General features: G+C 37.9%; 1 protein-coding gene across 4 annotated transcripts in view; it reads left to right on the top strand.

The window, feature by feature from the left end:
• Positions 1-3,351: 3,351 nt before the first annotated feature.
• The window catches only part of LOC106051983 (protein mono-ADP-ribosyltransferase PARP14-like), a 47,604-nt gene continuing 27,539 nt past the window's right edge, over positions 3,352-23,416 (top strand). Inside the window, exons 1-3 of one of the 4 annotated variants that reach the window (XM_056022449.1) lie at positions 3,352-3,498; positions 8,874-9,012; positions 14,676-14,823. In XM_056022449.1, the coding sequence (XP_055878424.1) occupies positions 8,925-9,012; positions 14,676-14,823 (236 nt within the window). In that variant the 5' untranslated portion in view covers positions 3,352-3,498; positions 8,874-8,924. Of the gene's footprint in view, positions 3,499-4,664; positions 4,745-5,105; positions 5,385-8,873; positions 9,013-14,675; positions 14,824-23,416 lie in introns of those variants that run through there. The other 3 variants (XM_056022451.1, XM_056022450.1, XM_056022452.1) reach the window with 3 other exon arrangements.

The following is a 23,416-nucleotide window of genomic DNA, read 5'->3' as shown; positions in this document are numbered from 1 at the left end:
AAATGCATAATTAACAAATTAAAAAAACACAGCTTAATAAAGACATAAAGATAAGGGCACATTTTTTATTCCATTTGCTACGATAAATTTGTACAAGTGTCTCCTCTACCATAATGCAACTGGGGCATGAAATGGGTTGCCTGAATCAGCCAGGAAAACCAATAACTTGACAGAATTAAAGTCACGGATTAACATGTATACATGGCCAGATTTAAATAATTGGACATACGGGGACATGATTACACTTTTTCGAAATCCCACTTCTGAATAATTTGTACTTAAATGTAAAAATCATATCTTAGTAGAAAAATAGAGTACTTGTAAATGTAATCTCATCTTCCTTCTTTTTTTTTTATTTCATATGCATATTTTAGTACAAAAATGTATAGTTTCGAGATAGTGGAGGGTAAGCCTTGAGTTGACGCACTGCCGTAAATCTGAAGTTGCATTTATATATTAGGATTTAAAGTATTATCAGTCAGAATGTGAAGATAAAAGTTTGATAAAAATAAACTTACAAGTTTCTGATCTGTCGAAATTTCGATATTTAAATAAATCTCTAGTGTCGAGTCCATGGGTCAGTGTCCCCACCTGCCCTCCTTTAGATCCGGTCCTGCATGCATGCATCCCAAGATTGATACATCAATACTCGTAGGACGTAATTATCTTATCTTTTGTCATTTATAAGATAAGAATGTCCTATTTCAAAGTGGAAGAGAAAAAGAGGCAGACAGAGAAAGTGATGGGAAGATAACAACAAAGAATGAACCGTCACTGAAGGAAATTCAAAGGCAAAAACAGAGGAATGGAGAAAGAGGGTCAACGGATCGCGTGTGGTACCCCAACGGTTCAACACACTAAGGGATAGGTGAAAGTGAAAGGGGTTCTCAAAGTGATATGTATGTAGAGTAGCTTAAAGGACCAATTTACATTTTTCAGTTTGTAAACTGACATTATTAATATATAGCTTTTTAATTGCAAAGTGCAGGCAAGAACAAAATCATTCAAGAGAAGATAAGTGTTTTCAATCATGTGTAAAGTTTTAAACTTGTTGCACCCCTTGACATGAGTAATAATTTGTATGTATTTATTTTTATGCTCTTCTGTTTTTGAAAACCAACTTTTTGTTCCTAATACACTTTTATTTTCAACCTAGATTTTCAACATAATATGCTTAAAAGTATATAGTTACATAGGTTGACATTGCCACAAAGCTTATACTTGATATTTTCTGTCTATGCACCGCTGTGTGGCGGACGTATAAACATATAATACGTATAGGCCTTTCACTTTTTCCTCTGCTTCTCATTCTCGAATCTCGGATCAAGTTGAAACTTTCCACAAGTATTTCTTGTCTATAAAAACACAATCAATCCAAAATAAACCAATTAGTTCATTAATTTATGCATTATTTATACAGAAAATGTTCTTGGCGAAGGGAAGATAAGCCTTGTGTAGCGGAGTATGTTTTTCAATAAAAGTCTTAAACTAACAATGGACTGATAAAACATTCTTTTTTTTATAAGAACTTGAACAGCTCAGCGGCAAACACGTCGGCTGTTGGAGGCTGGAGCTCGACTTCAGACTCTAGCAAATTTTCTTTGTTTAAAATTGCTTTGTAAAATGTTTCTTAAATGTTTTACATGTCTTGGATGTTCCTTCAGAGTTGAATATAATCTACTTCCCATTCAAAGTCACCCGCAGGATGACAGGGGATGGCAGCGAGCAGGGTATGAACCGGGAAGTCCGAACGACAGTCCATCCGGCGCCTTCGTCATACACGGAGGTCACGGTCCAACGCGCATACCGCACGACCAGGCAGCCACCCTGCTTTGGAAGGCAGCACGGAAGAAATGAAAACCTAATTATTCATAATGTTACAAAAATTAATACGATTGTCATCGAGAGTATTAAATAACAAGGTTACAAAGACAGTTTGTGTAGAAACACAAACTGAAAATCGGCCACCCAGGCAGGTAAAAAGGCAGGTTTCAATATTATCAGAATGAAATTTTATCAAAGACAAATGACAGAGAAGAATGGGGGAAAAAAAGGTTAACAGATCTTGTGTAGTGCCCCAGCGGTCCAGCAGACCAAAGGATAGGTGAAAGTGAATGTAAAGTTAGATGTGAGTCTGGCCTAACTATTGTCTTATAATGAATATCTAATTGATCTAATTGTTTTGTAAAGGGTCAATCTGTTATTCTTCAAGAAAAAAGCATTTCCGTAATTTTTTTTCCCTTTGGTTAAGTGCTCTATGGTAATCGATTGGTACTACAGTTCACGCGATAATATGAAAAACTACTTATTATATGTTGTTTTAAATTATGTCCAACTTATATATACTAATTAGATTTATTCTCTTGAAAAAATTAGTAAACATTTTTGTGTAAATATAGTACTTAGTATAACAGAACTTACATAACCTAACAATACAAATGTAAATTAATATTTTTTGGACAAGAAATCTACAACCGTTTGCATAAATATGTTGAAAATTTGATAATGTGGTAAATGTTGGTTCCCCCTTTCCTCCCCCCAATAAAGAGCCTCCCGTGTTTGTTACTATTAATACTGAATAGTTGTAAAAGTGGTGTATTTTTATGAAAAAACTGCTTGCATAATTGATTTAAAAATTAGATTTTTGGCTTTCATAAAAGAAAAACGTAGCCGTTGCATCAGAACTTAGAATGGTCTAAAATATTATGATGTTGGATTTTCACTATCTTTTCTAGTTTACGAGTTCTAATCGGGACGGACGGACAGACATTCCACACAAAACTAATAGCGTCTTTTCCCCTTTCGGGGGCCGCTAAAAAAGACTTTCTCCACATTTAGAATCCAAACCTTGTTGATGTCTAAGGGCTGAGCCGAAGGCTCTTCGAGCCCTAAGTTTGAAAAAAAAAAACCTGTTTGGGCGCCAAACAGTAAAAAAAAAAAAAACTGTGTGAACACACAGTTCTGTTTGGGAGAGACCCTAGACAATGCCTATGTAAAGCATTGCTGTTAACCGATACATTTGGCCCCCAACGCGTGGGCTAAACACGGCAGAAGGCCGAGAATGCACCGGGATCTTCTGCCATTTTCCTTCATTGTACCAAGCTAACTGTGCGGGACCCGCCATTTATGTAACGGTCCCTTTGAGGAACAGCGCATGGATGTGTGACAGGTTTGTGGGGACTTTTTTACAACCCCGCCCGTGCAAGAGGTTGACTCTCGTCTACCCGTGGGCACCCCACGGGAGTCTTGTGTTGCTACCCATTTAGCCTAACCACTTCCTCTAATGGTCGTTTCCACGCGAGCGCCACGATGAGGCAGAGTAGCGTGCTCGCGAGAATCCAAACCTGCCCCTAGAGCAGCGCAGTTGACACTGTTACTTGATAATGTACTTTTTTTTTTATAGCTGCTAGTTAAAACTAGTCGGTTTTATAGCATGGTGCATAACTCTGTACGGAACGCAATACACTGGTTGACACAATAGGGTTTGCAAAGACAGAGGTAAGTTGCGTTTATGCTTTTAACCGTATTTCTTAAACTTAGCCCTAATAAATGATGCAATTTTTTTAAAGTTTCCAATGTACCCTTTTATTTTTTAATTGTAAAAGAGATTATATTTTAGCTACATATAGGCCCTACACAATATTTTGAAAAACATAAAGCTTATGTGTTTGTCTGTGATAGGATGTGCCTTTTTTATTGTTTGGATGTGCTTGTCAGGACATCTGTATTAGAATGTGTTTGTCAGGACATCTGTTTTCGAATGTGTTTCTCAGGACATCTGTGTTTGGATGTGCTTCTCAGGACATCTGTGCTTGCATGTGCTTCTCAGGACATCTGTGTTCGGATGTGCTTCTCAGGACTTTTCTGTTTAGATGGACTTCTCAGGACATTTCTGTTTAGATGGACTTCTCAGGACATTTCTGTTTAGATGGACTTCTCAGGACTTTTCTGTTTAGATGGACTTCTCAGGACATTTCTGTTTAGATGGACTTCTCAGGACATTTCTGTTTAGATGGACTTCTCAGGACATTTCTGTTTAGATGGGCTTCTTAGGACATCTCTGTTTAGATGTGCTTCTCAGGACATCTCTATTTATTTAGATGTGCTTCTCAGGACATCTCTGTATGTGTTTGTAGAAACAATTTATAATTGAGACTTGTAACGTTTAGGGAAGATGATTTAAAAAGTCTTTACACAATAAGGAAGGAGGTATGAGGTACGCGTGAAATGGCGCCCTGCATGGCTGAGATCTTTAATTGCTGAGCTTTTGATTTCACCCTTCAGCGTACCCCACTTGCTATATTATAATGCTCTGGTATTGTGCAAAGTTTCAACTTGATACGAGAATGGGAAGTGGGAAAAATAACGTGTACAAAATTTGTACCAGACAGACATACAGACTGAGTGAGTTGATAAAATCTTTTAAAATTTTTTTAAAGATGTCCATTATATCTTTTCTTTTTCCATCGGTTGGCAATAAAATGTTAAAAGGGGGTGGGGAGGACTACTTTACAAAACAACGTGGCATCAAAGTGAGAATAAACCAGTGCAATATATTAAAGCGAAAAGCCCGCAAGATGAATTTTATTCTGACCTTTATCACCAGAAATAGATTTTCTCTGCCTATCAACCTGGCTTCCGGGTTCTCGCTGTGAATATTCTGTTACTCTTTATTCTTACCATAGAAAAAAAAATCAGTATCACTACATCTATGTAACTGTTGCGGAGTTTGATTTATGTTAAGGTGTGTAACTTTTTATCCCCAATTTAGATTTAGATTTTTCTGTCCCAGTTTCTCTTGCTACCCACTAGCCAGTAATTAACCGTAGGGGACGTAATGTTGAGACAATGTGCCCACTGCCCCTGTTCTGATTAAGTTGTGATTAGTTTACGCGCTACATTGCATTTACTTACATTAATTACTAGAGGAGGAAGGATATGAGGAAGGTTTGTAATAAGCAGTTGTGTTTAGTTGTTATCGCATGAGACAGGTCGAATAGCAATAACTGATATGTGACCGTACTTGATTAGATAACTTAGATGTATTCTTCGATTAACTCAATCATAAAGCATGTGTGTGTGTGTCTGCAAGGTATATGTGTAACACCAATGATGACGGTGTGGTGTCTTGCAGTGTAGATGTGTACGATTATCACAGCTTTTATTGATTTTTGTTTGTTTTATTTATTTCCCAGCTGCTTTTTGCGTCACCCCTGTTAAATTCTTTATTTATTATTGATGCAGATTGTGTACAAACATGCTTCAAGTCAGTCAAATTGTTTACATCGCTTACACGTTCTAATGATTGCGTTAGTTTCGTATTCTTGCTCTTCTTGTTCAGCTTAGGAAGTAGAGGTTTACGTTTGAAGCTAGCGGTCTTTAAGGTAGGCAGGTCTTCCTATAATGGAGTAACACGATAGCGCTATATGTCTAGCACGACGACATATCTCGTGTGAATTCATTCATCTAGTTAGGCCTACTGGTTATGCTGAGGGATTAGTTACTGGTTAGGCTGAATGTAAATACTCCTTTTATTAATTACACTGAAAATAAATCTAGGCAGTGGCGTCTCTAGGGCTGGTGTCATCAGGTGCAGTTAGCTGATGGCTTCGACCCTCCTCCCCGGGTAACCTCAAAACCCCCTTCCTTCCAAAAAAAAAACTTTTTGCAATAAAATCACTCGATGGTGTTTTAAAACTCTAATTGACTACAAGTAGCGGAGATAATTGTCTACACTAAATAATTGATACAAACTCTAAATACGCATCTTATTTTCATTGTTCATCACATGGTAGAGGAATTTCTGAAATATAACATATATTAAATATATAAGCATCTTGTTTTTTATTTTAAGACATTTTGTACAATACCTCTATTTAAGTCACTCTTTTATGGAGTGATGCCGTGCGCTGATCTCAAAGACTGCTCTAGAAATGAAACAGTTGCTGAGACAAGAATTACTAGCTCGATTGTCAATGGTAATAAATGTAGTATGACCGTTATAATTTTTCAAAGTAAAAAAATAGGTAGATGTAGGCCTATATTTGGCTTGACGACTTACAAAAAAACATGGCGCAGTCAGCCATTGTGTTCCGAAATTATACGATAACAGGGTAAATTGAAAGTAGCTTCAAATTAATTGAAAGAATATCAACGCCTTACTAATTTTTTTTTAAAGTAAATCTAGATCTAGAGTAGAACTTTAGAGTTATAAATCAGAAGTCTATGTCTAGTATTGGATCTAGATGGCCATATAATGATAATTTCAATACATATCAAAAAGTATGAATTTCCGCTGGCTAAATACATACGCTCACACATCTGACGGTGTCAGAATTACAAGCTCGATACCAAGTTTGAGGCACACATTTTTTTTTTATAAAACAATTTTTTTTTATTATATTTTAAGCTTCTATAATGGAGTTTCAGGTAAAATAAGAATAAGATGATTATCCTACGTCAATCTAGTCATGCATGAACAACCCATTCCATGCTCTAATAGCACTAGGGAAGGTGGGGCATTTGAACAAATCTTTCCTAGCGTATGGAACAAGGAATGTGCCTTTAGCTTTGTGTCTTTCTGAGTATTTTATTAGGTTTTGTTTTTCCATCTGAAGACTATGGTTCAGTGTTTTATGTACAATTGATACTTTACTTTTAAGTTTTCTTGCCTGAAGGCTTTCTAAATTTATTGATTTTACTATTAGTGTTATTCAAATGAATTGTGATTTTTCGTTTTTTATCAATCTTATTGCTCCATTTTGTGTCTGTTCCAGTTTCTTAATGTTGTCTTAAAAAGTTTTCATTACGCAGCAACTACCACATTCGGTAGAGCAATATTTGTGAACAACCTGGTTATCTCGAAGAGAGTGTATTTAGCAAATATCACAGAACCACCACCAACGTTTACACAAGTGACAAAATATACACACAATCATTAGGAGTTTTATTTTCAAAAATACTGTTATTCTTGACTTGCCTATTGTCTTAAATAAATTACCTAAAATTACAAATAAGATGACTACTAACTTTAACCTAATAATAGTAACCAGCTACAGAAGTCTAGTGTGGCGCAGTAGAACAAAAGTTGTTAATACCAATATATGTGTACATCCTTATAATTTAGATTTAATATTTATAAAGATAATTGAACATAAAACTGATAATTTCACTAGTTATATAACATTTGTATTTTTATTGTATAATTTAATATACATGATAAATTTGCTCTATCTATCAGCTCTATCTAAGATGAATATTAAAGGCTATTCTGACATTCCTATTGTTATAAAGTTTTACAGTCAAAGTGTTTGTGTGAATGTTTGAGGATGTGTATGTACCCTTGTTAAAGAGAGGGGTTTTTTTTTTGCTTGATGGAAAATCAATGGAACTTGAGTTATCTACCACGGAAAACTACTCAAAAACGTATTCTTTTAAAGGGAAGTCAACACGTTTGAAGGATTGTTTCTTCCTTTTGGTTACGTCCTCTTAGATCATATGATCAGAGAGCATGTCGCAAGGCAACACGAGTGTAGTCTGTCTGGTATACACACTTCAAGAACACGGCTACCCGTGGCAACGCAGTAAGAGGAATGTGCCACTTTGTATATCTTAGCGACCATATTGTAGTAACACTAGAGACAAGACAAAATGACTGCATATAAGGAACATTAACATTTAAGACATACTGGAGCTAGTGTTGAGACAATTATACATTACCTCTGATTGGAGCTTGAAGGGGAAAAAATACTAAAAAGATGTAAACTAAAATTATGTGTTTAAATCATGCGGTGGACATGTGAAAGAAGATCGGTAAAAGTACTAATGGAATATTGTGGTAAACCAGAATGTTAATTTACTATCGGTGTCTTGTATCTCTTTCGTCATGGTAAAATCACAAAATCCTGACCCAAAGGGTAATCCTTCCGTTTCTAGAATCTTTTTAGCTTTTTTTTATGGATGTCTGTCTCAAACAGCTGCCCAAATGGGGTTTGCTTTTTGCCAATGATTTTACCAGCAGCATTTAGGATTCCATTATTTTTATTTTAATGTGCAAATCGCCATACCAGGCAGTGATATTAAAACTTAAAACATTGCAGATGAGAGCGCGATAAAACATACCCTTTTTTGCTGATATAATCAGTATTTACAGTAAAATTTAGTTTATTCTCTAGGATAGTACCAAGGTATTTAAAAGTTTGCACTATTTCAATAGTCTCTCCAGCTACAGAAACAATATCATTTTCCTTCTTTTCCCTATATATATACATGTTGCATTTTCAGCATTGTAGAATCAATTTTTCAGCCCCTTTGCGATATAAAATCTAAAGCAAACCAGTCACCAAATTCCATAAGCGTAGCCAAGAGGGCTCCATTAATAAGGTGCAGCAAATAGCAGATTTAGGAGGCGCGGTGGCTGAGCGGTAATGTGCTTGGCTTCTGAATTGGGGGTCCCGGTTCGAATCCTGGTGAAGACTTGTATTTTTAATTTCGGGATCTTTAGACGCCTCTGAGTCCACCCAGCTCTAATGGGTACCTGACATAAGCTGGGAAAAGTAAAGGCGGTTGGTCGTTGTGCTGGCCACATGACACCCTCGTTAACAGTAGGCCACATTTACATCATCTGCCCTATAGACCACAAGGTCTGAAAGGGGAACTTTATTTATTTTTTTAAATAGCAGATTTAATTAAACTAAAACGACTCAGCTGGTTCTTCCTTCGTAGCCAGCCAGCAACCTTGCTTAGCCTTTAAAACTCCCAGAAACTACAATCATATAGATTTTATACTTCAGACCAAGACCTAGCTTTACAGAAACATTCAGATTGTTTTGCTATTTAGATTAAGGGGAAAAAAACATTTTTTTATCTTACAGGCTGAAAATTATAGACGTGGACGAGGTAGAATCAATGCGTGGAAAAACAAAATGGACTATCCACAATTTATCCTTTTGGACCAAGGAGATTTTTTCGAATTTTTATGGAATGGCAAAGCCCATTGGGGAGTTTATATAGGTGAGTTTTTGCTTAGCTACAGATCGTTTACGAAATAGAAATATATGCATTTTATTTCTGTGCAGATTCATAGCCTAAATTATAGTCTCACAGCCTTCTTTATTTTAGGCCAATAAAAAAAGTTTAAAGGTAAGCAATAAGATCAAGGGTGTCAAAATCGGCCTAGGCGTTTTTCTAAAATTCGGGCCACAAATTATACACGTGATGTGCATCCAATAATACCTGTCCTCAGGAACATTGTGTAAAGTTTAATTCGTATCAAAAGTAGTTAGCAATAGGAACACTTTATTCGATGATATTGAAACTAATCACTGCTATAACACTTGGAATGGGGAATCTCTCATTTACTCTCACAAACTTCTGCTACCATATTCTCAGGCCTATGGACATCAATTTACAAATAGGCCCACAACTCTTCGTCCCCCATTATTTAACTGCCTATCTCACAAGGTCGTGGGCGCGAGGTGGCTGAGTGGTAAAGCACTTTGCTTCCGAACCTGGAGTCTTGGGTTTGAATCTCGATGAAGACTGGGTTCCTGGGTCCACCCGACTCTAACGGGTACGGTGTACCTGACTTTAGTTTGAAAAAGTAAAGGCGGTAGTTCGTTGTGCTGGTCACATGACACCCTGCTTGTTAACCGTTGGCCAAGAAACACACGACCTTAGAATCATCTGTCCTGTAGAACGCAAGGTGTGAATTGGGAACTTTACTTACCAGGTCATATACTGACTGCTTTCTCAATAACTTGGACACCTAGTTTCACGTTTGCATCTTAGAACTGACTACACACACAGCAGAACATGTTCACTTGTTTGAAGGTAATTAAATACCCTTACGTTCAATAACTCAAATGATGTCAAGATTGTTTCATATATTGTAACAAAGCTTCTAGTCTTTGTATTTTGACGAATTATATCTTTGTCGTTTTGGTATTAGTGTTTCTTGTGGTGTTGAGCCTGTTCATTCATAAACGCTGTCATCATAGGGCTAGCACTAGCGGATCCAGAACTTTGGAGTGGCGGGGGGGGGCGATATTTTTACAAACCCTAACCTTAACGCCCAGTAAACCCTAACCCTAAGCATAAACGCGCGTGCAGCATATAGGCCTCTATATATATATATATATATATATATATATATATATATATATATACATATATATATATATATATATATATATATATATATATATTGTTACGACCCTATTGGCGGCGGAAAAGGGTTAACTATAGGCTCAGCTGACACACGTGAATCACTCAGGTCAGCGGGGCCATGGACAAGGGACAGTACTACGATTACACGATTACACGCAAATATGACCAATGTTATGGTCATGTGATCGAAAGCCTGCGTGTACGAGGACACAGTGTGTAGGAAAGCGGCAGTTCAAGACCGGAGAGCGTCGAGACCGGGACTGTTAGTCGGCTATGAAGTCGGTCCTGGTCGAGTCCTCATGTGTTGATGTACAAGTCCAGAAAGAGAGACAGTAGAGTTTTGTACGGTGATATACAGAGTGACATTTCAGTTGTTGATGTGTTTGATGCCAATTGTCTAGTATTGGCTGTTATCTACTTATTCACTCATTATTAAAGTACCCGATATTGTGGAGCTCTTGTCAAGTTCTTGATGTGTTGATGTGTTGTGTTGAGTTTTAGCAGTGTTTACAGAAGGCTTGATGATTAGGAGAGAGATCGTAACACTGGTGTCTTGAAGTGGGATTTCCTATGGCTTCTGTAAAACTGCTAGATGAACTGAATCTGAAAGAACTGAAACAAGAGCTGAAATGGCGAGGACTGAAGTACTACGAAAGGAACAACGAAACTCTTAAAGAACGTCTCCGGCAAGCCCTTGTGGATGAAGAGGAAGATCCGAACACGTACCTCTTTGAACTCGAACCTGATGTGGTAGAGCTCTTGATCACATTTCAAAAACAGATGTTGGCTGGCTTTCAGAATGTGATCAAGGGTGACTCGCAGAAAGAAACAGGTGAAGAAACAAGAGAAGAGACCGAGACCAATAGTTCAACCAACGCTTTTGCTACAGACGTCCATGACGTGAGTGCCTCCATCAGCCAGATAGAACAAGACAACGTCGTGTCTTACATCAAGCCTGTAGCTGAGGACATTAAAGACATCTGTCAATCTGTCAGTGCTGATGAGAGGAACTCGAATCCTGATGGCTGCACCCAGATGTTTGGCAAGAACTTTGTGTGTCGAGCTTTGCAGGGAGAACGCCAACTACAAGGAACCCATCGGCAAGGTCTGCACCCAACAAATGTTTGTCCTGCTGACGAGACCATAGTGAGAAGCCCTGATGATGGTCAAGTAAGTGAACTGGAGCCTGATGCTGAAGATGAGGGTCCTTCGCAAGTGGAGTGCTGCCAACTTGCTCCACTAGTTTGCCCTCCGGACAAGCCTGAAGATGATGTGTGCCACTATTTCCCCTCCTGTGGACCTGATACCCATTCCCAAAACCCGTCTCTTGAAAGCCCTATGAAACAACCTGATAGGCCAACGATCTTGGTGACCCCAGTCCTGACATCCTATCCCTCCCCGTGTGTTAAGTGGCTGCCCTCAGAAGTGAGCGATCGAAGAAGGCTACGTTTGCTGAGTCCAAAGTGCACGGCGATGCAACCACGACGTCAGTGCAGCCAGGTGAAGGTCAACTGGAGTAGGAGAAAGAGACATACGCAGACAACAACACAGATGACTCCATCGAGATGGCAATATAAGCCCATTGTCGCCCCCACCGATAGTCCTCCTCCTGCATCGATTCACCTCCACTGCCTATGTCGTGTGCTAGATTTTGTCCGGGACGGACAAATCTGAGAAGGGGGCAGTGTTACGACCCTATTGGCGGCGGAAAAGGGTTAACTATAGGCTCAGCTGACACACGTGAATCACTCAGGTCAGCGGGGCCATGGACAAGGGACAGTACTACGATTACACGATTACACGCAAATATGACCAATGTTATGGTCATGTGATCGAAAGCCTGCGTGTACGAGGACACAGTGTGTAGGAAAGCGGCAGTTCAAGACCGGAGAGCGTCGAGACCGGGACTGTTAGTCGGCTATGAAGTCGGTCCTGGTCGAGTCCTCATGTGTTGATGTACAAGTCCAGAAAGAGAGACAGTAGAGTTTTGTACGGTGATGTACAGAGTGACATTTCAGTTGTTGATGTGTTTGATGCCAATTGTCTAGTATTGGCTGTTATCTACTTATTCACTCATTATTAAAGTACCCGATATTGTGGAGCTCTTGTTGTCAAGTTCTTGATGTGTTGATGTGTTGTGTTGAGTTTTAGCAGTGTTTACGGAAGGCCTGATGATTAGGAGAGAGGATCGTAACAATATATATATATATATATATATATATATATATATATATATATATATATATATATATATATATATATATATATATATATGTATGTATGTATGTATGTGTGTGTGTGTGTGTGTGTTTTCTCAATCTTCAGCGAAAAAAAAATTAACATCTTGACAGCCAGGGGGTCGGGGGAGCGCAGTAAGCATTCTCCTGACATCTACAGCTCATTAATCATCCTATAAAAAAGGACCTTTTGCATAATGTTTTACTTGAAAATTATTCTAATATGAATTTATAGGCCCTAACTACATTGCAAATACAACCGATTTGTTCCTTGAAAAAATAAGATAGCCCACATATTTAGATTAAGGCTTTGAGGATCGCCGCCGAAAAAAAAATATTGGAAATATAATATTATTTTTTAAAAAGCTCATTTGTAAGTGATACATTTTAATCAATAAACATGTTTGTAGCTTTGTTTTGTTACAGAACTAGAATTCAAAGCTCTAAACAAAATAATTCGGAAGTGGGAGGAGAAATTCAGTGGACCAATTAGATTCCATTATAATGTTTTTTTGCATTTTTAGGATTTAAGCATAAATTGTGAGTTATATTCCCAAATTTATATAAAAAATAGACAAATATCAGTATGAGTAAAGGTTGGAAAAAGGTGACTATGAAAATAATATTTGGGTTCAAAAATCATCTCAATTGTTAATCTTATGCTGAAAGATTTCTTATGAATTCTAAATTTTCCAAAGCAAAGTCTTTCTTTAAATAATTATGATAAATTCATGTGAAATTACATAAACTCTCTCGCCATATTTGACAATTCTGTTTTAAAACATCATGTTTTCGTCTGGAACCGGGAGGGGCGGTAGAGTGAAAACGATTAATCCTCGCTCCTTTTTATAATTTCTGCTAATGATTGCATTTGGCATTAAAGAATAGGAGTGGGGAGACTCGATAAAAGAATTTAATTTATAGCATATACAAATTATAGTAGTGACATTTTTTTTTAATTTTGTAATTTCTTAACTAAAATACAAAAAGAAAAAGTATTGGTTTGTCCGATGGGCTGAGGGCGATTGCATGTATTGCCCCTCCTACTTGGTACAACCCTTTTTCATTTTATATTTACTAATGATAAAATTTGAGATTAGAGTGCGCGATATAATATACAAATTGGTTCAAATATCAATATGTAACTTATATCATTTAGATATTCAACCCCCCCCCGGACAGGGGGGGGGGGGTCGGCCGAGTGGGCAGGGGGCTGGGGGGCGATCGCCCCTACCGCCCCCCCCCCCCATTCTGGATCCGCCAGTGAATGCTAGTGAATCTCTAGTGCTTGTGAGAAAACATTTACAACGTTTTCTTGTTTTGCACAAGATTCCAGCAAAAAGTTTGGGCTTTTTATCTGTGACTGACTTTCTGCTTCTTCTTAATCCATTCTTTTGATTCCAATCAAGGCAATGCTACACTGTTCAAGATAATAACCTATTTGTGATTAACGAAGGACTTCGATAGGCGGGGCCAACTCGAGATCATACAACAACTCCATCAAACCAATAAGAATTCGTATGTGGCTGGACATGTCAGCTATTGGACTTGGAATGTTGTTGTTGGTCCTTTTATAGATTCATCCGAATATATTCACGCTAACGTTGATCTCTATAAGAAATAAAGGCCTTAATTTTCTTTTACATCGTTTAGTATGGATAAGGAATTGACGTCTACTGATGATAATATTCACTTTTAACCATAAGTCTTAAGTATCATTATTCATTGCACTTTACTTATTAGTTTCTGTAATCAAGGCCGGGTTAGAGTATGTGGAGGCCCCTATACATTTTCGAAAGCTTTAATAAAGATACACTTCTAAATAAAAATACTTATATCTAAAAGCATGCTATATTTTAGAAGAAAGAAAAAGAGTTATTATAAACTAATGTCACTTTCCTTGTTCAAAAAATATTTAATATGCATATTTATTTTAAAAAGCGTTTATATGTATACGTTTGTGGAGGGTTAGGTAGACGCATTGACGTAAATCCGAAGCTGCATTTACTTATTCCAAGCCAAGCATGCTACAAGCGTACACTTCTTAATCACGACATTTTTTGTCAGCAGTAAAAATGCGAAAAAAGAAAGTTTGAAAAAAAAAACAACAAAGTAAAAGTTTCTGACCCGTCGAATTCGGATAGAAGTCTATTTGTATCTCTATTGTGGAGGAATCTTTCTTGTGAAGTTTCCGGGGCTGTAGCCCCACCTGCACTCCCCTAAATCCGGCCCTTTCTGAATGCATTTTTATTTTGTTTCAATATTTTCCAGATAGCGATGTGTGTGTCTATGCAGGCCTTGAGGAAGTCTCAGCTAATGCTTTTGTGGGAAGAAAAGTCTACAGAAAATGGTTTCCTTGTTATGTTGTGAAAGTGGCAAACATGCAACATTTGGTTCTTACTGGACAAGTGCAGCAAAAGTAAGTCTTTTTTTTTTCACTGACCTAGGTTAAAAAATTCATATTGATGACATCAGGTATAGACTAGATTAGAGGTTCTCAACCTGTGAGTCGCGACCGTCGAATGAATTACCAGAGCAGAGGTAGTTTAAGACCAACGGTTTTTTGGTCTATACCTGAAGTGTGAAAGCTTAACATTGTGCAACATTTTTCTATTGGTAATAACTATTTTTAGCGACCATCATACGGGGAATAGCCGCTATTTGTTTTGTGTGATCTGTCTGTCCATCCATCTGTATGTCTATCCGTCCGTCCGTTTGGATTGCAAAAACAAGAAAAAAAAATGAAGATCCGATATCATATCATTTAGTTCATGTGCAATGGCTTCTTTTCTTTCTTTTTAAAATTAAATGGGTTGTTGTTTTGTTTTTCATTTAAAAAATATACCTTTTTAAAAACTATAATATTCACTATAAATAGTAAAAAAAAAAAGGGGGGGGGGGGAGACTGTACAAAAAGAGCTATGATATTCCTATATGCTTTTTCAAAATTCATTCATATTTTTGCTAAATGTAATGTTAGAAAAATATTTTGTATTACTATATTGAGTGTTTTCTGTTATTTAAACTACTTATAAATAAAGTGTTTACTTTTCGACGTACACATAGAGATTTTACCAAATGAAACAGTTTCTTCCTTGAGGCAATTAATAGAATATTGTTACAAATGACCAGTGACAGGAAGAGGTTAACGTGTGACCCCGACGAGATAACACATCAGCGGGTGTTCCCTGGAATGTACATGTATAAACAGAGACAGGATGTGACGTGTCCTTACGTGTTATTCCAGAAGGTACTAAAAATGTCCAGTGACAGATAGAGGTCACAACTTGTGACCCTGGCTGGATGACACTGCAGCCGATGTTTTCTGGAATCTACATGTATAAACAAAGACAGGATGTGACGTTTCCTCACGTGTTATTCCAGAGAATACTAGCCGTGTTTGTGCAACTTTGGACAAGCGATTAGGGACTCTATATAAGCCAGAGAGTTCATGTGAAAGTCAGTCGTATGGAGTCGTGAGTGAGCCGTTACAGTCGATACAGACGGTGTAAGACGTGTGCGGCTCTGTGGAAGAGAAATGTGTACGACTCGGTGCAAGTTAACTATGGTAGAGTTAACTGGAGTGGACTACTGTCGTTAAAGTCTATACAGCGAACTACAGTGGACTTGAGCCGTTACAGTCGATACAGTCGATGTAAGACGTGTGCGGCTCTGATTCGGTAGACTTGAGTGCGACTTGGTTCAGCTTTAGGAGACCTGGAGCGACACTGGGAAGTGTGTCGTTGGTCTGTTCTGTGGAATACGGCTCGATGGAAGTTGAGAAGAGATGAATTGCAACTAAGTGAAGAGATGAATTGCAACGAAGTATAGCTAACTGCAAACTGACAGATATTGTACAGTCTTCTACGCTACATGTTACAGTAATAAATTGTTAGAGTTAATAGTCATTAAAGTTATATGAAACTGAAAGTTTAGTCGTCAAGTTCTTTGCTGTGTTTTTATTTGTGTGCCAACTAATACATCTAGCCAGAAGATTCAGAAATACGTAACAATTGGTGTCAGAAGTGGGATCTTTCTGGCTAGAATGTGTTCCATCAAACTTCTTATTGAACTTGACATGAAAGAACTTAGACAAGAGCTTCGAGAAAGAGGTCTACAGCTTAACGGAAATAAGGAAGCGCTAACAGCACGTCTCAGACAAGCCCTGTTGAAGGAAGATGAGAATCCGGACACTTGCCAATTTGAAATCAAACCTAATACGATGGAGCTCCTGAGAACTTTGCAATACAAAATGAACTCGGTGAAAGAAAGCATTAAGGAGATAGAATCAGAAATCAACACCAGATTTTCTTCATTTAACCAGTTGATTAAAGCCATGAATGAGAATGAAGAAATAGCTACCACGCCCAACAAGACAGAAGAACAAATAAAAGATCAAACGAGAATCATGATTAACGAGCTGCTGAACACCCAACAGTATCAGATTGAGTCGACAGATGAAAGAGCTACACCAGTGATGAACAGCGAACAATCGTCCAACCAAGGATGTGGCGATACAGACAATTACGATAGGCATGTTGGTGATGGCTGTGCTGTCTGTTACTGTGATAGCAAACCAAACGAATGTGGCCCACAAGAAATGAAAAGAGACGGTAGCTGTTACTATTTCAACGAAAAGCAGAATGAGACCGCTGAAGAAACAATAGAAGAGACCTTTAGTTTGACCGAAGCTTTAGCTACAGATAAACCTGATATGAGTACCTCAAACAGCCAAACAGATCAAGACAACGTTGGGTCTGCGTCCAAGCCTGTTGCTGTGGGCCTTAAAGACTTCTGTCTTCTATCTGCCAGTATCTACGAGAGGAACTCGAAGTTTGATTACTGCACTCATGCGTTTGACAAGAACTGTACGTACGTAGCTATGCAAGAAGACTGTGAATGCCAAGAAATACACCAACAAGCTCTAGACTTAACAGAAGCTTGTACAGCTATCAAGGTAGGCGTGAGAAGCCCTGGTGATAGTCAAGGAATTACAATAGAAACTGATGCTGAAGTTGATGGACCTTTGCACGTTGAATGTTATCAACCTGCCCCACAGTCGAGTCCTCCTGACTCGGATGAAGGTGATGACGTGTTTGACACCTTGCCTTCAAGTGGACTTGCAGCTCATTCGCAAAGTACCCATCGAAGAATAATGCTGAAGCAACTTGTTAGATCAACAGTCTTGATGACTACAGATATGGAATGCAATACCTTCCTATGTGCTAAGTGGCTGCCATCAGCATTGATCGACAAGAAAGCAAGACAACGACATCGACATCAACGAAATCAAAGAAATATCAAATTGAGGAGGCGAAGAAAGCGACACATGCAGAGTGCAACGTGGATGGCTCTAACAAGATCAAGATACAAACCCACCCCTTCTCCCACTGATAGACCCCCACCTGCATTGATGAAACTCCACAGCCCATGTTGTTAGAAAACAAGCCCACCACTTCTCCCACTGATAGACCCCCACCTGCACTAACGAAACTCCATAGCCCATGTTGCTAGAAAGATTCTGCCCGGAACCATCAAACCAAAGAAGAAAGCCTTACGAATCAGTTGAAAGTGTGAAGCCACTAAAGAAGAACTCATAAGAATAGGTTTGATGAAGTATAACAGAGGTTTTTAGAAGAACGCTAATTAAGTCAGAAGCAAGAAGGACAGAAAAGAAGTAGTTTAAAGATGTCAGAACTGTAGTGAGTAACCATCTGTGACAGAACTGTACAAGAAGATCAACCCAACAGACATCGTACAAACCCAAAGTCAGTTGCTGTTGTAAGAAGAACATGTGAATATTGCTGTACTGTGATGAACCTGTGTATCTCTGAAGAAGCTCTGTAAAAAGATGCTGGAGAATGTAAAACTCAGCCAGTGAAGCACGAACTCGTTAGAATGCTGATGAATTTTCTCGACAAGAGTGCCCAATGTCGTCATCTGAAGATCGATGTTTCCATACCAAGATTGATGAAAACATTTGTGAGGACCTGCTGAAAAATGAGGATTTGGCTCCCATTCTTCTATGGAAAGAAGATGGACAACGGCCAGATTGAAAGAACATCTCTGAGAAGGGGGCAACCACCAAAGCTTCCTTCTTGATCGTCGATCGGTTTCTTCAGTATCGTGGTGAAATGGAATCTGTTCGGGACGAACAGATCTAAGAAGGGGGCAGTGTTACAAATGACCAGTGACAGGAAGAGGTTAACGTGTGACCCCGACGAGATAACACATCAGCGGGTGTTCCCTGGAATGTACATGTATAAACAGAGACAGGATGTGACGTGTCCTTACGTGTTATTCCAGAAGGTACTAAAAATGTCCAGTGACAGATAGAGGTCACAACTTGTGACCCTGGCTGGATGACACTGCAGCCGATGTTTTCTGGAATCTACATGTATAAACAAAGACAGGATGTGACGTTTCCTCACGTGTTATTCCAGAGAATACTAGCCGTGTTTGTGCAACTTTGGACAAGCGATTAGGGACTCTATATAAGCCAGAGAGTTCATGTGAAAGTCAGTCGTATGGAGTCGTGAGTGAGCCGTTACAGTCGATACAGACGGTGTAAGACGTGTGCGGCTCTGTGGAAGAGAAATGTGTACGACTCGGTGCAAGTTAACTATGGTAGAGTTAACTGGAGTGGACTACTGTCGTTAAAGTCTATACAGCGAACTACAGTGGACTTGAGCCGTTACAGTCGATACAGTCGATGTAAGACGTGTGCGGCTCTGATTCGGTAGACTTGAGTGCGACTTGGTTCAGCTTTAGGAGACCTGGAGCGACACTGGGAAGTGTGTCGTTGGTCTGTTCTGTGGAATACGGCTCGATGGAAGTTGAGAAGAGATGAATTGCAACTAAGTGAAGAGATGAATTGCAACGAAGTATAGCTAACTGCAAACTGACAGATATTGTACAGTCTTCTACGCTACATGTTACAGTAATAAATTGTTAGAGTTAATAGTCATTAAAGTTATATGAAACTGAAAGTTTAGTCGTCAAGTTCTTTGCTGTGTTTTTATTTGTGTGCCAACTAATACATCTAGCCAGAAGATTCAGAAATACGTAACAATATGCATCCTCTGTTTGGAAGAAACTGGAACAGACACAAAATAGAGCAGTGAGATTCATAACAAACGAATATTCACATTTGACTAGAGTAACACCTTTAGTTAAATCACTAAATTTAGAAAGCCTTCAGGACAAAAAGACTCAAAAGTAAAGTAGTAATTATACATACAACACTGAACCATAATCTTCAAATACTCAATTTAATAAAATACTCAAAAAGACACAAAGATAAAGGTACATTCCTCGTCTCATATGCTAGGACAAATTTGTACAAATACTCCTTCTTCCCTAGCGCTATTAGAGCATGGAATGGGTTGCCTGAGATAGCCAGGAAAACCACTGACTTGGCAGAATTTAGGTCATTGATTAATAAGCGTGACTAAATGCATGACGTGTAGGACGTAATCATCTTCATATTTGAAGTAACGTCTGTATTATATAAGATAAGATAAGAGACCTTGAATGAGAGATTAGAATTTCATAAAATACATGTAATGTCGGTTTTATCTAATTACACCAGTCATGTCAGGTTCATGTTGAGCCATATCTTAATAACTATCAGTTCATTGAACATATACGACTATTAACAATGAAATATTTAGGCTATAATAGTGATAGATCTCCGTACCCTGTCGTATCATGTCGTCATTTGACATGAGAATTCTATAATATAATTGGCAATACTTTTGATACGTACATATCTCTTTTTTGTATTGGCGGAGATAGGGCTGTGGTTGTTGATAGGATATACATGTAATCCACAGCTTCCGATATGTATGCTGAACAAATTGAAACCTGCCTTTGACTTGTCTGTGGTGACCACTTCGGGGTTGATTTTGAGTTTGCGTTTTCACACAAACTATCTTTGTAACCTTGTTTGTTATTTTTATTATTATAATTGACATTCGAGGCTAGCTGTTTCAGACAAGTGAATATAAGAATCATTTCAAACATTTTAATTGTAGAAGCATCAATATTTTTTAATTAATACCCATCAAACGTAGTAGCGTTATGCAATGTTACACCATAGTGGAATAAATTATGTTATAGGCCTATATATATATATATATATATATATATATATATATACATGGGCGTAGCCAGAATTTTTTTTCGGGGAGGGTTTTGGTTCCGCCCCGACCTCCCCCCCCCCCCCCCCCCCCGCGAAAAAAAAATTATATATATAAATATATGTGTGTGTGTGTACATAATTAATCTTTATTACATTCTGACCCTTTCAGAAGACGTTTATTGTTTATTGTAGACTCCCCGCCCTTGCTAGCAAGGGGGTCTGGGGGAGTTCGCAACGCTCCCTCAGCGCGGGGCGAAGCCCCGCCGCCGAGCACTATTTCTGGTATTGAAAGCCAACAAAATGCATATTCTGAGGTATCTACAGTGCATTTTCTTGCTATTAAAAAGTTTTATTTCAAAAACCTAATGTGCTATTCTTACTGACTTAGACCCTCTCGCGCCGTTCGGCGCATTTTCCGGCAAGCTGTTTCCGCAACTCTCATTTTGCGTAATTCATTTTGTCGGAAAACATGTCCTGCAAAACCTCATGCGACGCTCTGTCACAACCTTACTAAGGATTCGACTCCCAGTTCGGCATATGATTTCTTTGATTGAGACCCGATCTCTATGACTGACTCCTAAAATCTGTCTTAGCCATCTTTGTTGAGACACATTTAATGATTTTCAATTTCGGCAGAAGACTATTCACACTTAATTAATGGAGCCCAAGCCACTGGTAGAAATTTGTAACCTTTCTTGACTACGCTCTTGGAATTACATGCCTGTATTTCGCTTTAGATTTTATATCGAAAATGAAAGTTTTTTCGTCAAATCATCTGTTGAGGAGTTTTAAACTAAAAAATCTCTGTTTTTTTTTTTTTTTGTTTTGTTTTTAATTCAAAACCCCATTTAGCTACGATCATAGAATTTGGTGACTGTAGTTTGCTTTAAAATAATATTGAAGAGAGAGGTTTTCAACTCTAAACGCTCTGTAGGGGAATTTTAAACTCAAAACCATCTGGAGGGGTTTTAAACTTTAAAGAAAAAGCCATCTGGAGGAGGGGGATTTAAACTCAAAACCCCTTTGGCTACGCTCATAGATTTTATAGTGTATAATTTGCTTTTTTTATATTGAAGATGGGGTTATCGTAAATTTTGGATGGGGTTTTAAAATCAAAATCTTCCTCAACTGTGCTGTTGGAATTTGGGGATTGTTGTTTGCATTTTTTTTTTTGTTTTGTTTTATAGAAGAGGGGAATTTAACTGCAAAAACCTCTGGTAGGGGGTTTAAAATAAACTCAAAGCCCCCTGGTAGAGGGATTTGTATCTCAAAACCCCCTGATAAGGGTTTTTAAAATCTCGAAACCCTCTGGTAAGGGGATTTAAACTCAAAACCCCCTGGCAGAGGGTTTTTAACTCAAAACTGCCTCGGCTGTGCTGTGGTAAGTGATGATTTAGTATTAAAATCTCACCTAAAATAAACAAATGAAAGCAAAAATCAGTCACTTAATCCCTCCCCCCCCCGGGGGGGGATTTCATTTCGGGGGGGGGGGGGTTTGAACCCCAAGAACCCCCCCCCTGGCTACGCCCATGTATATATATCATTTCTAAGGTGAAGATATAGTCTAGCCTACTCGTGTCGTGACGCAGGCCTAATTGAACATTACTTATTTCATTTATAAAGAGTAATAACCCTTCATTTATAGGTCATGATTATTATGATATTAAAGGTCGTGTTTTTGTTGTAGAATAGGCTAATTTATGAAAATGAATCTCGAATTAAACGTAAAGAAAAGAAAATGTAATGATTTAGTATTACTACAATAGTTAATGCAGGAATTGCATTGAGTCCGATAATTACAATGAAACCACACATCGTTGCAAAGGAGTTACAATACAATGTTCGAGTTATGATTGAAGCTGAATTCATTACTAAATTTAATTATTAAGTGCAATTTCTAGATCTTAATCTAATGGCGTTCACGCGAGAATGGCTGACAATGACATGTAGACTAGATTGTAGGCCTATGCTGATTTAGTCAAGATAGAGCTCAGTCAGTCAGTGCCATTTCATTAACTTAAGTATGTCTTTAGTCTTTATAGACAGTTTAGTCTAGTTCAGAGCATGGAAGTTGGAACGGGTTACCTAAATCAGACAGAAAAAAACCTATTATTTAGCAGAGTTTAAGTCTTATACACTGCATGATTAACACAGTGACAAGGGTATACGTTGTCGTTGGTTGAGTCTGAGTCTCGATCTAAACCTAGAGTCTATTTTTTTTCTTTCTGTTAAATAAATCAAGACATAACTCTGCCTTGAAATAAGTGACGAGAAAATCTGAGACGATATAACTCAAATTGGAGAAGAGAAAGTAAAGTCAAAAGAAAAACTAGTTTATCCAACCCACATACCAAGAAGTCTTAGGTCTAGATCTAGATCTACATTGTGCAGACGTACACCATAACTATTTTTCTGAGAAATTTTAAAACTTTTCCACAAGTAAATTAACTTCGTCAAATTTCAATGTTTTAAGATGTTTGCTTTCGAGATAGATCTATTCGTCTTTAAAATTGCTATCATTTATGTCTCACATAATGATAATACAATATTGATTATCAATCTGCATATATCTGTTGATTCTAAATATTGGAAGAGAATCATAAAGTTAATATACAAATATAGCCCATCATTTCCATGATTACCTGACCAATTAAATCAGCATAACAAAAGTCTACATTAAAACTTATGTCCAATACTCTAGATCTGAAGTCTGAGTTACATAGTATTATTAAGGTATTTTGTTGCACAAAAAAAGTTATATGCCTCATTGATAACTTATTTTAGTTATCTCTTAACTTAATTTATTAATATGATGTTATGATTTATGCACAATGGTAGCCTATAAGGCCTACTCATTAGCCTAATAATG

Source organism: Biomphalaria glabrata, chromosome 3, assembly GCF_947242115.1.
Source record: "Biomphalaria glabrata chromosome 3, xgBioGlab47.1, whole genome shotgun sequence".
NCBI lineage: Eukaryota > Metazoa > Mollusca > Gastropoda > Planorbidae > Biomphalaria > Biomphalaria glabrata.
This window is presented reverse-complemented; position numbering and strand designations above follow the sequence as displayed.